The sequence below is a fragment of the Scyliorhinus canicula genome, chromosome 17 (assembly GCF_902713615.1).
Source record: "Scyliorhinus canicula chromosome 17, sScyCan1.1, whole genome shotgun sequence".
Lineage (NCBI taxonomy): Eukaryota > Metazoa > Chordata > Chondrichthyes > Carcharhiniformes > Scyliorhinidae > Scyliorhinus > Scyliorhinus canicula.
The window spans coordinates 80,277,041-80,291,236 of NC_052162.1; the positions used below are offsets into that span (position 1 = coordinate 80,277,041).

At 49.1% G+C, this 14,196-nt stretch overlaps 1 protein-coding gene across 10 annotated transcripts in view; it reads right to left on the minus strand.

The window, feature by feature from the left end:
* aifm1 (apoptosis inducing factor mitochondrion associated 1) overlaps positions 1-14,196 on the minus strand; it is a 73,450-nt gene that overhangs the window by 23,522 nt on the left and 35,732 nt on the right. For 6 of the 10 annotated variants that reach the window (XM_038774887.1, XM_038774880.1, XM_038774879.1 and 3 more), the window contains 2 exons: positions 13,874-14,004; positions 10,899-11,029 (listed from right to left, as the gene is read on the minus strand). In XM_038774887.1, coding sequence (XP_038630815.1) covers positions 10,899-11,029; positions 13,874-14,004 — 262 coding nt within the window. The remainder of the gene's footprint in view (positions 1-10,898; positions 11,030-13,873; positions 14,005-14,196) is intronic. The other 4 variants (XM_038774889.1, XM_038774881.1, XM_038774888.1 and 1 more) reach the window with 1 other exon arrangement.

Genomic DNA, 14,196 nt, shown 5'->3' on the forward strand with positions numbered 1-14,196 from the left:
ACTTACTGTTGCTTAAAGCTGTTATTTTAGGTACGAAACCAAGATGATACTAATTGGCAGTTTTATTGCTGAACCTTTGAAGAGTGAGGGGTGATTTGATTGCAGTATACAAGATCTTGAATGGTCTTGACAAGGTGGAGGTGCTTCCTCGTGTGGGCAAATGTGGAACCAAAGAACACTGCCCTTTTAGTACAGTAATGAGAGAAATCTTCCCCCCCCCCCAGAGGGTTGTGCGACTTTGGAACTGCCTCAGAAGGCAGTGGAGGCGGAGTCATTAAATATTTTCGAGATGGAGGTAGATAGATTCTTGTTAGGCAAAGGAATCAAAGGTTATCGGGGGTGAATGGGAACGAAGAACTAGAAACGCAAACTGATCAGCCGCAATGTGATTGAATGGCGGAGCGGGCTAAAGAGACACAATGGCCTACTTCTGCTCCTATTTTCTATGTTCATATGGTTCCTACTTTCGTAGCTTTGAGGGAACTTTTGTTGAGCACAGTAAATAATCTTTAAATAGACTTAAAAATAATACTTTTATTAGTATTTCCAGTTTTTCAGAGTAACAGCTCAATTGTATCTGATATTTACAAATTTGTGTCTTATTTACAACGGTTTTTACATGTGGGAATGCCTCGCTCTTGCCCAAGTTAAGTTTGTAGCCCGAGAAGGCTCTGAACTCTCACAGAAGTTGCATGATTGCTTTCAGGTCATTCTGTGCGTCCGAGACGTAGAGAAGCAGGTCATCCGCATAGAGCGACACTCTGTGTTCTCGGCATCCTCTTTGTATACCCTTCCAGCTTCTTGTGTCTCACAGAGCAATCACCAGGGATTCGATTGCCAGGGCGAACAGGAACAGGGACAGTGGGCATCCCTGTTGTGTGCCTCTGTGCAGCTGGAAGTATTCAGAATTGGTGGTGTTGTTCTGAATACTTGCCTTGGGGGCATTGCACAAGAGTTTCTTTTTTTTAATTAAAAAAAAAATTTAGAGTACCCAATTAATTTTTTGCCAATTAAGGGCCAATTTAGCGTGGCCAATCCACCTCTTTGTGCTCGATTACCAGTCTGCCTCTGCTATCTTTCACCTGCGCTCTCCCCTGGTGGCTGCCTGCTTTCTCAGCTGGACAGCCTTTTCCTCGAGTTCGTAGAAGGTCACCCATATCTGGTGGACTTGGTGAAATGCATTCCTGGTGGATAGCAGGGGAAAGTCCATCTGTAGCTTTTTCCTCTCCACCAGATGGTCGGGGGCCTTGGAGTATTTTCTCTCTGTAGTGATCTCTGTTTATGTAAATACATGAAGGGGGACTTCTGGTTGCGGCTAAGCCGCACGTTCGGCAGCTCCCGCTATCATCGGGCATTTGGGCTCTTTTTAGGGCCCGTAACGGCGCTTGTCTGACCTTTCCCGGTGTGGGAAGGTAACAGCAACATTTCCCTGCTGGTGGATGGGTTGGACCAGGAGCGGGGCGGTTAAAAAAGGGGCATTGGATCCGAGAAAGGTGCGAGGGAGGAAGACCAAGATGGCGGCGGGCAGGGAACAGGCAGCATGGACGCAGGAGCAGCTGCACCGTTGCTTCAGGGAGCTTAAGGCTGAGCTGCTGGAACCGCTAAAGGCCTCATTTGACAAGCTCCTGGCGACCCACACGGTGGAGATCCACGAGATCCGGCAAAAGGCCTCGGAGAACGAGGATGAAATCCTAGGCCTGGCGGTGAAGGTGGAGGTGCACGAGGCGCTCCACAAGAAATGGCAGGAGAGGTTCGAGGAAATGGAGATCCGATCGCAGCGGAAGAATCTGCGGATCCTGGGCCTCCCGGAGGGGCTGGAGGGTTCGGACCAGGGTGTCTATGTGGTCACCATGCTGAACTCGCTGATGGGAGCGGGGTCCTTCCAAGGGCCCTTGGAGCTGGAGGGGGCCCATCGGGTGCTGGTGAGGAAGCCCAAGCCCAATGAGCCGCCAAGGGCGGTGCTGGTGCGGTTCCACCGGTTCGTTGATCGAGAGTGTGCGCTCAGGTGGGCCAAGAAGGAGCGGAGCAGCAGGACTGGAGTGCAGGGGTGGCGAGGAAAAGGGCCGGTTATAACCGGACAAAAGCAGTGCTGCACAGGAGAGGGGTGAGGTTTGGCATGTTACAGCCGGCGCGCCTTTGGGTCACCAATAAAGACCGTCATCATTATTTTGACTCCCCGGAGGAGGCCTGGGCCTTTGTTCAGGCCGAAAAGCTGGACAGACTGAGGGTTGGGGGTTGGTTAGGGATCGTAGTAGTAGTGTTTTTTTTCCCCCCTTATTTCTTTGTTTCTTGGGGAGTTTGTGGGATGTTTGTAAACCCGTCAGACGGGCTCGGGGGGAGGGGGGTCTGGTTTGGGGGGGGGGGGGGGGGGGGGGTTGAAGGACGGTGAAGGTGGACGGGGCCTCGGGGGAGGGAAGGGCTGCCTGGGGAGTTTGGGTCTGGAAAGGGAGCTGCGTCATAGGGGGCGGGGCCAGCTGAGCAGGAAGCGCGGGCTTTCTTCCCGCGCTATGGGCTGAGGGGCGGGGCTAAAGTTGAAAGCGCGGGCTTTTTCCTGCGCTGGGGCCGGAATGGGGACTGTGCCTGTTGGTGGGCAGGGAGGGGCAGTGTTACACTGGGGGGGGGGGGGGGGGGTCATTGGGGTGGCGGGAGTTGCCGGTGTCAGCAGGAGTCAGCTGACTTACAGGAGTACAATGGGGGGAGCAACGCAGCTAGGGGGGACCTAGCTAGCGGGGGGCACGAGATTGCTGCTGGAAGGGCCGAAGGGAACTGAGGCTATTAGAAGGGGTCGGGACGAGGTTTGCCACTGTGGGGAACGGTCCGTGCAGGGGACACAGGCACGTGGCTGGCCTAGGAAGAGCTATGGCTGATGGGCAGGGGGGGCGAATAGCCCCCTGATCCGGCTGCTAACCTGGAATATAAGGGGACTGAATGGACCGGTCATACGGGCCCGGGTGGCGGGTTTGTGGCATCGAGTGTGATGGCGGATAGCGGTGGCAGATATGTGATGGTAAATGGTAAGCTCCAGGGGGAGCGGGTGGTGCTGGTCAATGTGTATGCCCCGAACTGGGACGATGCGGGCTTCATGCGGCGTATGTTGGGCCGGATTCCTGACCTTGAGACAGGGAGTCTAATAATGGGAGGGGATTTTAACACAGTGCTGGACTCAGCACTCGACCGTTCTAGGTCCAGAACGGGTAGGAGGCCGGCGCCGGCCAAAGTGCTGAGGGGGTTCATGGACCAGATGGAAGGTGTGGATCCTTGGAGTTTTATGAAGCCGGGGGTCAGGGAATTCTCGTTCTTCTCCCATGTCCACAAGGCTTATTCCCAGATTTATTTTTTTGTTTTGAGCAGGGCGTTGATTCCGAGGGTGGAAGGTGCGGAATACTCGGCGATAGCCATCTCAGACCACGCTCCGCATTGGGTCGACCTTGAGTTGAGGGAGGGGAGGCACCAACGTCCGATGTGGCGGCTTGAGATGGGGTTGCTGGCGGACGAGGAGGCGTGCGGGCGGGTCCGGAGGTGTATTGAAGGGTACCTAGATATTAATGATAACGGGGAGGTGCAGGTGGGTGTGGTCTGGGAGGCGCTAAAGGCGGTGGTTAGGGGGGAAGCTGATCTCCATCAGGGCACATAGGGAGAGGGGGGAGAGGAGAGAGAGGGAGAGGCTGGTGGAAGAGATGGTGAGGGTAGACAGGAGGTATGCGGAGGTCCCGGAAGAAGGGCTGCTGAGGAAGCATTGTAGCCTCCAAGCGGAGTTCGATCTATTGACCACCAAGAAGGCGGAGGCGCAGTGGAGGAGGGCGCAGGGGGCGGTATACGAATATGGGGAACGGGTGAGTCGGATGCTGGCGCACCAGCAGGGAGGGAGATAGGAGGAGTTAGGGATGGAGGAGGGAGTCTGGTACGAAGTGCGAGGGGCATCAACAGGGTTTTTAGGACCTTTTATGAAGAACTATACCGGTCAGTGCCCCCATTGGAGGCAGGGAGGGATGGACTGCTTTCTGGGCAAGCTAAGGTTTCCGAGAGTGGAGGAGCAGGTGGGGGGGTTGGGGATGCCAGTCAGACAGGTAGTCAAAGCGATAGGGAGCATGCAGACAGGGAAGGCACCGGGGCCAGATGGATTCCCAGTTGAATTATTTAAAAAGTTTTCATACCTTCTGGGCCCGCTGCTAGTTAGGACCTTTAATGAGGCTTGGGGGGGGCCGGCTCTGCCCCCGACGAGGTCTAGGGCGCTGATCTCACTGATCCTGAAGCGGGATAAGGATCTTCTTCAGTGTGGGTCATATAGACCGATTTCGCTCCTGAATGTCGATGCGAAACTGCTAGCAAAGATATTGGCCAGGAGAGTGGAGGACGTCGTGCCGCAGGTTATACATGAGGATCAAACGGGTTTTGCGTAGGGGAGGCAGTTGAATGTTAACATACGGAGGCTTCTGAATGTCTTAATGATGCCGGCAGTGGATGGAGAGGCAGAGATAGTGGCGGTGATGGATGCGGAGAAGGCCTTTGATAGGGTGGACTGGGGATACCTGTGGGAGATGTTGAAAAGGTTCGGGTTTGGAGAGGGATTTATTAAGTGGGTGAGGCTGCTGTATGAGGCCCCGGTGGTCAGTTTGGCTACGAATGGGAGGACGTCGGAGAATTTTTGACTGCACCGGGGGACGAGGCAGGGGTGCCCCTGGTTTCCCCTGCTCTTTGCGCAGGCGATCGAACACCTGGCCATGGCGCTGAGGGAGTCGAGGAACTGGAGGGGGTTAGTGCGGGGGGGGGGGGGGGGGGGGGGGGGGGGGGAAAGAGAGCATCGGCTGTCGTTATACGTGGATGACCTACTGTTGTACGTGGCGGACCCGGTGGGGGGGATGCAGGAGCTGATGAGGATTCTTAGGGAGTTCGGGGACTTCTCCGCGTACAAGCTCAATGTGGGGAAGAGTGAGCTGTTCGTAGCGCATCCTGGGGACCAGGAGAGAGGGATTGGGGAGCTGCCGCTGAAAAGGGCGGAGAGGAGTTTCAGGTACCTGGGGGTCCAGGTAGGCAGGAGCTAGGGGGCCCTACAGAGGCTCAACTTTTCAAAGCTGGTGAAGTAGATGGAGGAGGAGTTTAAGAGGTGGGATGTGCTGCCACTCTCCCTAGGGGCAGGGTCCAGTCTGTCAAAATGACGGTGCTCCTGAGGTTTTTGTTCCTGTTCCAGTGCCTCCCTATCATGATTCCTAAGGCTTTCTTCAGTCGGGTCAATAGGAGTATTATGGGGTTTGTGTGGGCGCAGAAGACCCCGAGGGTGTTTCTGGAGCGGGGTAGGGATATGGGAGGTTGGCGTTGCCCAACCTATGTGGGTACTACTAGGCCGCCAACATGGCGATGATACGTAGGTGGGTGATGGAGGGGGAGGGGGCGGCATGGAAGAAACTGGAGACGGCGTCCTGTGTGGGCACGAGCCTAGAGGCGCTGGTGACGGCGCCATTGCCGCTCCCCCCAACAAGATATACTATGAGTCTGGTAGTGGCGGCTACCCTCAAAATTTGGGGGCAATGGAGACGGCATAGGGGGGAGGTGAAGGCTTCAGTCTGGTCCCCGATACGGGGGAACTACCAATTTGTTCCAGGGAGAATGGACGGAGGGTTTCTGAGCTGGCACAGGGCTGGTATCAAGCGGATGGGGGACCTTGAAAATGAAAATGAAATGAAAATCGCTTATTGTCACGAGTAGGCTTCAATAAAGTTACTGCGAAAAGCCCCTAGTCGCCACATTCCGGCACCTGTCCGGGGAGGCTGGTATTGGAATCGAACCGTGTTGCTGGCCTGGTTGGTCTGCTTTAAAAGCCAGCGATTTAGCCCAGTGAGCTAAACCAACCCCTTTTCCCTGACGGGAAGTTTGCTACCCGAGGGGAGTTGGAGGGGAGGTTTGGCCTGCCCCCAGGGAACACCTTCAGATACATGCAGGTAAGGGCATTTGTCAAGCGGCAGGTGGCGGAGTTTCCATTGTTGCCGTCTAGGGGGATTCAGGACAGGGTGCTCTCGGGGACGTGGGTTGGTGAGGGGAGGATTTCGGCAATCTATGCAGGAGGGGGAGGAGGCCTCGATTGAGGAGCTGAAAGGTAAGTGGGAGGAGGAGCTGGGAGAGGAGATCAATGACGGGACGTGGGCGGATGCCCTGGGAAGGGTGAATTCCTCCGCCTCCTGCGCGAGGCTCAGTTTAATTCAATTTAAGGTGCTGCATAAGGCGCACATGACTGGGGCAAGGCTGAGCCGGTTCTTTGGGAGAGAGGACATGTGTGTCAGGTGTTCAGGGAGCCCAGCAAACCACACTCACATGTTCTGGGCGTGCCCTGCGCTGGAGGGCTTTTGAAGGGGCGCCGCGGAGACGCTGTCAAGGGTGGTTGGTTCCAGGGTTGAGCCGGGTTGGGGGGCTCGCAATATTTGGGGTAGCAGTGGAGCCGGGAGTGCAGGAGGCGAAAGAGGCCGGTATTCTGGCCTTTGCGTCCCTGGTAGCCCGGCGCAGGATTCTTCTACAGTGGAAGGAAGCGAGGCCCCCGGGCGTGGAATCCTGGGTCAACGATATGGCTGGGTTTATCAAACTGGAGAGGGTCAAGTTTGCCCTGAGGGGGACTGTGCAAGGGTTCTTCCGCCAGTGGCAACTGTTTCTAGACTTCCTGGCGGAGCGTTAGAGGATGGTCAGTTACAGCAGCAACCCCGGGGGAGGGGAATGGGCGGGTTTGTTTTTTCCTTTATTGGACGTGTGTATTTGTTCTCATGTTAATTAGTTTTGTTAATTTATTGTTTCTGTATTGGGCAGGGGGGGGGGGGGAGCTACTGTTATTATTTTTATTCTGTTTTTGTTGGTTAAAACTTGTTGAAAATTTGAATTAAAATAATTTTTTTTTAAAAGTAAATACATGAAGGGTTATTGTGTAGTCAGTACAGTCAGATGATCACCAGAGGGCGACACTAACAGGGAGTATACAAACAAGCTCAATCTGTTTCCTGCTCTCTTTGGGTGTGTAGTAGCTAGAGAACAGAAGTATAGTAAGCTCAGTGTAAAGTATAATATTCATAGTTAATCTAATTCTATCTTGTTAATTTGACTACCAGTAAAAGTATTGAAGAATCAAACTCACAAGTAAACTGATTAGTCACTCAATAAATTATTTGTTATCACTGGATAACATTGAGTATTCATCATCAAAGTTAAGTTCAACTCGGCATAAACAAATGAGTAACATATATTATCCAAGTAATATAGCACTGTCAACCTCCAGAATGGAGTCAATCAGTTGTTGCCTGGCCACCCTCTCTTCCCAATCTCTTTGTGCCTTGTAGACTATAATCTCTCCTCAATTCACCGCCTTCAGTGCCTCCCAGAACATGGAAGGTGAGACTTCACCATTCCGGTTATTTGTAACGTACTCGCCTATGACTTGTGATATTATTTGGCAGAAGACCTTTTCGGCCAGCAGGTCCATGTTCAACCCGTCTCCAACCTCACATCCATGCAATGTGGAGTGTGGTCGGAGGTAAATTCCGCTCCTACTATTCCTGAAAACACCGCTTTCCCCACTGCAAAGAAATCTGTCCTCGAGTATGCTTTATGGACCAGTGAAAAGAACAAGAATTCCTTCTCACTGGGGTGTAGGAACCGCCATGGGTCCACCGCACCCATCTACTCCATGAATGTTCCCAGCTGCCTAGCCATGCCTGTCTTTTTCCCAATTCTGGGGTTCGATCGGTCTGTCGGTGGGTCCTGTACACAGTTGAAGTTGTCCCCCACGATCAGTCAGTGTGTATCCATGTCGGGGATTTCTGCCGTGGTTTTTTGATGAAGCCTGTCGTCCCAGTTGTGCATGTACACATTAACCAAGACTACCGGTGCCCCGTCTAGGACACAGCTGACCATGAGCTACCATTCCCCTTAGTCCACGACCATCCTTATCCCAGTGAACCTTGTCCTCTTACTAATCAATATGGCTACTCCCCTAGCCCTCATCCTGTAGCACGAATGGTACGTCTGTCCCACCCAGCCCTTCCCTACCCGCAGTCGGTCCTTCTCCCTCAGTGTATCTCCTGCAGGAAGATTATGTTGGCGTTTAGGCTTCTCAGATGGGCAAAGACTCGATCTTTTCACTGGGCCGTTAAGTCCCCTGATATTCCAGGTGATAATCCTGATTTTTTTTTGTCCCCCTGCTTCTGCGGGATCAAACATACTTACCTGATGGATGCACCCCTGCACTCGAGGCTTTCCCTTTGTTAGGGGGCCGTCCAAAATGGCCACGGTCACCGTTCTCATCATGAGGTCGGGCCCCTGCGCTCCGGAGTTTCCCTTTGTCCAGGGAACACTCAATGTGGCTGCCAACTGTGTAAATACGCCACATGGGTGCGCCCCTGCACTCCAGGGTCTTCTTGCAGAGCCATCTTGTTTCCTCAGCATGTTCCTCCCTTGCCGAAGCCCATCCGACACCCAACTCATTTTTCCTACTCGGTTCCTTTTGTGCACCCTCCCCCCAAACACCAGGCACTCCCTTCCTGCCAGGAGGTGCGCCGTGGTCCCCCTTGCTTTCTGTCTTCCCGTGCTAGCTATTTCTGCTAGTGTGGTGGCCCTCCTCCTGGGCTGATCTAGCCCCTTCCTTATGCCCGCTGACTCCCCATTGTCTCTGTTTAAACCCTCACCTGCCTTCCCCTATCCTCCCTTCTTTCTAAGACGTGGTCTTCCCTTTATGATCGGAACGAGACAGCACAGTCCTGCGCAAACATGCTCACTGTCCAATGAGTATTTTGCTCTTTCAGCATCTTTTCCTGCACAAGTCTCATCATTGTCGTGCCTGTCCCTTGTCTAGACCGTTGGTTCTGAAGAACTCATTTGCTTCCTCCAGGGAGTTGGAATAATGTTCCTTTTGCTGGTACGTGATCCAGAGCCTAGCCGGGAACAGCATAGCGAATCATACCCGGTTCTTGTACAGGGCCGATATCACCCAATTAAACTGGGCCCTAGGTTTTGCTGGATCTGCCCCTATGTCCTGGTCGATTCTGATTCTGTGTCCTTCCCAGGTGCTTGCTTTTGTCTGGCATACCCACTGCAGAATCCTATCACGTACTGGTATTGGTGGAGCCTGGCTTTTAAAAAAAATATTTTTAGAATACACAGTTCTTCTTTTCCAATTAAGGGGCAATTTAGCGTGGCCAATCCACCTGGCTTGCACATCTTTGGTTTGTGGGGGTGAGACCCACACAAACATGGGGGAATATGCAAACTCCACAGACAGTGATCTGGGATCGGGATCGAACCTGGGTCCTCAGTGCTGAGAGGCAGCAGTGCTAACCATTGCGCTGCCATGTCGCCTGAGGTGGAGCTTTGCGATAATCGACGTCGGCTGCTCGCCTGCCTTAGGTTTTGGTCTGAGTGACCTGTGCTCTCTGTCGTGATCTGGGGGTTTGGGGAAGCTGTCTCTCCCAACGAAGTTCCCCAGCATTTGGGAAATGCAGTGCATCGAGTCTTTGCCCTCGATACCTTCTGGCAGGCCCACGATCCTGATGTTTTGTCGTCGGGACCCGTCACCTGGTCCTTGACTTTCCCTTGTTGTATTCCCTTGGACCGCCACAAACGTATTTACTTCTGCCTCCAGGGCGACGATTTGTTACTCTGGTCTGTCGAGGCCTTCCCCAGGTCGAGGATCATCCTCTTTCGAGTTGCCACTTTTTCTTCCCCCACAGTCCATCAAGTGCCTTCTGCATGGTGGCCATCGCCTCTGCTACCGGGATCTCTATCCTGATCGCTTCTTTCATGGTGGTCAGCTCTTCATCAGGAAGCTCTTCCATCCGTCTCCGGGTTTTGGGGAGGGGGGTTGCTAATGCTTGGGTTGCTAACTGTCCTCTCTCCCGAGTGGCTGGGGCCCCTTTGCCTCGTGTGATTGCCGTCTCGCTCGCCTTCTGGTGGTGGTTCTTTCCTCCGCTTCAGCCATCTCTTCGGCTCCTCGAACTCCTGTTCACTGGCATCTTTTCTTGGGTGCCCTCCTTTTGCTGTTGAGGGATTTTTTTCGTTTAAAATTTGGGCAAAATTCAACTAAAAATGCTTTTTTCCCCTTGGTTCGGAGGAGGCCCACCTGATGTGCGTCCGCTCAGCACATCACCGGAAGTCCATCTTTAAATAGACTTAAAAGCCAAACATTTTAAAAACAAAACTGTATCTCTGCTTTCGTATATGCCATTTAAAAAAAATCAATTCAGAATACCGATTTATTTTTTTCCCCAATTAAGGGGCAATTTAGCATGGCCAATCCACCTAACCTGCACATCTTTGGGTTATGAAACCCACGCAGACATGAGGAGAATGTGCAAACTCCATACGGACAATGACCCAGGGCCGGGATTCAAACCCTGGTCATCAGTGCCGTAGTCCCAGTGCTAACCACTGCGCCACATGCTGCCCCTGTCCATACCATTTTAAAAGTGATTATATATTGACAGGTATTTTAATTGATAGAGACATATCCAAGTTGCAAATCAATTTTCAACACAATCTGCACTCTGCTGTTGCATAACCTAATTGACCTTGCTGCAGAAACAGGTTTTGAAGGGGCAATTGATGATCAGGAGTGGGAACTCTGGCTGATCGTTTCACCTCCTTTGATTAAGTGGAAGCATGTACCTCAGAAGAAGAATAAGGTACATTTCGCGAAAAGCATGCTGTGTTTGCTTCACTTTATTCCACCCAATACCATCAACTAAACAAAAAGGAATAGTAGGCTATTTGCTCTCTGTTCTCTATTAATTTATTGGAAGAAGAAAATAAAATGAAAGAAGCAAAAATCCTACAATTTATGTGTTTTCATTTTGCATTGCAAAGTTTGAACACAAAAGATGCTTCTGCTAAGCAATTGTTAAATTTAAGTTTCAACAATGTTAAACGCTTACCTCCTCTCTTTTCCATTCCATTGCTTAAATCTCAACGTTTCTGGCACATTGGAGTCATCAGAAAACCAGAGCTCTTTCGAAAGTGGCGGCCGCATATATGGCAAATTTGGTTCCTCTGAAACTATGAGGACCTGAAACATATACAGCATATCAAGTGCTTATAAATCTAAACTATTATCCAATTCCTATTATATATTGTTTTACACCTGCATCTGGCTCAAGTACCAGGGCAGCCATAACACAAATGCGCACATCATAACACGAAGAAGCTATTTAGTTCTTGGGTAAATCATTGTGTCGCAGAAACTCAATCTTCTATTTCATCAACTGAAGTTAATTTTGGATTTTACTAGCTTTTACCCTTTTCTCAGGTAACTGACTCTCAAAAGTCATTCAGATGACATGCTATTTCCTAATACAATGTTTATGCCCTCATTTCATCCTCACTTTTGCCTTCAGCTACACTTTCCGTCTTTCATCTTCTCTGATGAGGCTAAGCAACGGAAAAAATCCAACTAAATACCCAGCACTCTCAATGGAAATGCTATTAGTGCAATGCCTACAGATATTGTCGGCAATATAATAGTAACAGCATGTGGAGAGAATTAACAAAACAATCTCCAAACAAATGAAAGGACAATTTTAATTTACTGATGAGTAAATATCTTGTGCAAAATCTTATTAATCTAGGTACATTTTACCATTGTAGGCCCCATTTCAAACTCAAGAGCAAAAATATACTTTCTTAAAATAAATTTAGAAAACCCAATTATTTTTTTCCAATTAAGGGACAATTTTAGCATGGCCAATCCACCGACACTGCATGTCTTTGGGTTGTGGGAGTGAGACCCATGCAGACACGGGAAGAATGTGCACACTTCACAGAGCCAAAATATACTTATTAAGATACGAACACACAGTCTGTAAATGTTAGAGATTTTATAGAAGTTAATCAGTTAATTACTTAAGTGCTAAATCAGATACTGGCCATCAAGTTCCACTATGTTAACAAGCTGTTACTCATTTTTAGTAAGCATTAGTAGTGCATAAATTTCTCACATGAAAAATGTTAGTGAATGATTTTGCCATGATGAGATACACATTAAAGAATTTTTTACTCCATTCCAACAGGACATTCTAGCTTAAACTAGGATTCAAAGAATGAGAAATACGTTTTTGTCTTAAACATTAAGAAAATCAGCAGAATTTTAATATCAAATCCAATACTGTAGTCTGAGAATCATGCTTTTACTTTTAGATGTCCATTGAAAACAGAGAGGATATCTTCAAAACTGTTTAGCAATTGAAGTGAATTTCCCTTGCCCCAAACTTAGACATAGCTAACAGTCGATGATGGCTGGAAGAATCCATGCAAAATGAACGCAGACAATTCCAACTCTATCTAAAAGACATGTTCCAACAGCACATCACTCTGAAGATTTCTGCCCAGCAAGGTTACAGGGACTACAGATGCAAGAAGGAAAATCACACTGATGAAGTTGTGCACTCAATTTAGATTGGATAAAAGCAGAATAAAGAAAACTATAATTTGCCACTGCTGTGCTATTCCTTAATTGGAGCCCCCAAAGCTGGCAGTTCAGGATTGATCTTCCGATTCAGCAGGAGAGTAGCACCAGGGAGTATTATCTACCTGTTACCCATAATGAGACGTCCCAAATGGACTGTCCATTAATTTGGAGGATCACAAAGATACAACAAACTCACAAATGAGTGCTCTTTGGTGTCAAAAGTGGAAGAACACTCAATTTTACTGCATTAAGAGTTCTCCTCGGCCAATGACAAAATGTCACTGAAAAATAATTAATGAATACACAATATTCCTTCAACTTTAAAATTGGATTTACATATTTACATTTGTTGCGAACAAACAAAACTCCGATAACCAAACATCTTGGAATCTAAAAGTCAAAACTGTGTCATATACAACTCATTTTCTTTAACTAGTAGCCGGTAATTCATCTTCTGTAATGTGCATATATAATATACAAATCAAAAATCTTTAACCATTTCAGTATTATATTTGAAATAAGTATGCTTCAAACAATTTTGTTCATATTTTGTGATAATACATATACAATGATAAATTGAATTAAATTAGCTGTTATTAAATTAACACAATGGCTGGAATTTTCCTGCCGTTGGGATTCTCTTTTCCCGCTGGTACCACACCCACTGCCCGTAGATTTCCTGACAGCATGGGGTGGATTAATTGGGAAATCCCACTGACAAGCGGCTTCCCGCTGCTAGCAAAAGGCATGCCACTGAGAAAGACGTGGCTGGGGGAGCGGAGAATCCCACCCAATGTCTCTTTCTGAGACTACTCTATACAAATGTAGTTTTCCCCTTCTACTTCTCAAGGCATCGAGTCCTTATAGGTAAAAATTCCATTATTACCAGACAAGCTTCAATACTTAGTTCAAGTGTCCATTCTGTGTGTGTGAACCTGAAAAGTAGACAATATTAGCCTGGTACTCAACTGTACAAGCCATGATCCAGTTTTCACCTGACTTTTGTCTGCATTCACTTATAGAAGGGAGGGGCTGTTTAGCACAGGGCTAAATCGCTGGCTTTAAAAGCAGACCAAGCAGGCCAGCAGCACGGTTCGATTCCCGTAACAGCCTCCCCGAACAGGCGCCGGAATGTGGCGACTAGGGGCTTTTCACAGTAACTTCATTGAAGCCTACTCGTGACAATAAGCGATTTTCACTAGAAGAGGTCACTGAATACCAATCTGGAATAGGCAGGCTGGCTGATTTTCCTTCCATTCAGCCAGGGTTCTGAGATTCATTGTAGCTCTTTCATTTCTGCCCTGCCAGAGATCTGTCTTGGCACAGGTTCAACGCAGAGCTTTTCTGAAGCCTGCCAATATCAGCTAAACACCATAAGGGAAGGAACAGCCCAAATAAACACTTAATTAGAATGTCATCTAATGAAGAAGTCAAGTTGCTACCCACCCTTGCTCCAGGATCTCGTGCACGGATAGATCTAGCTGCTGCAAATGATGCAGTTCCTCCACCAATCAGAAGATAAGGAGCATGTGATGGGATGTCAGGCCTAGCACTGACTGGCATAACTGCTGATGCTGCTAGAAGAGGAAAGGAATAGCTTTTACCAAATTCTGTACAGTATCCAGATGAGCAGTGAGTTTAACAGAACAGAAAACCCTCAAGGAAGTTAGCAAACAAACCATCAATAAAGATAATAATTAGGAGCAAAAAAAAAATTCCATCTCCAAGAATGATTTTCAGGTGACAACACAAATCCACTCATTACTACA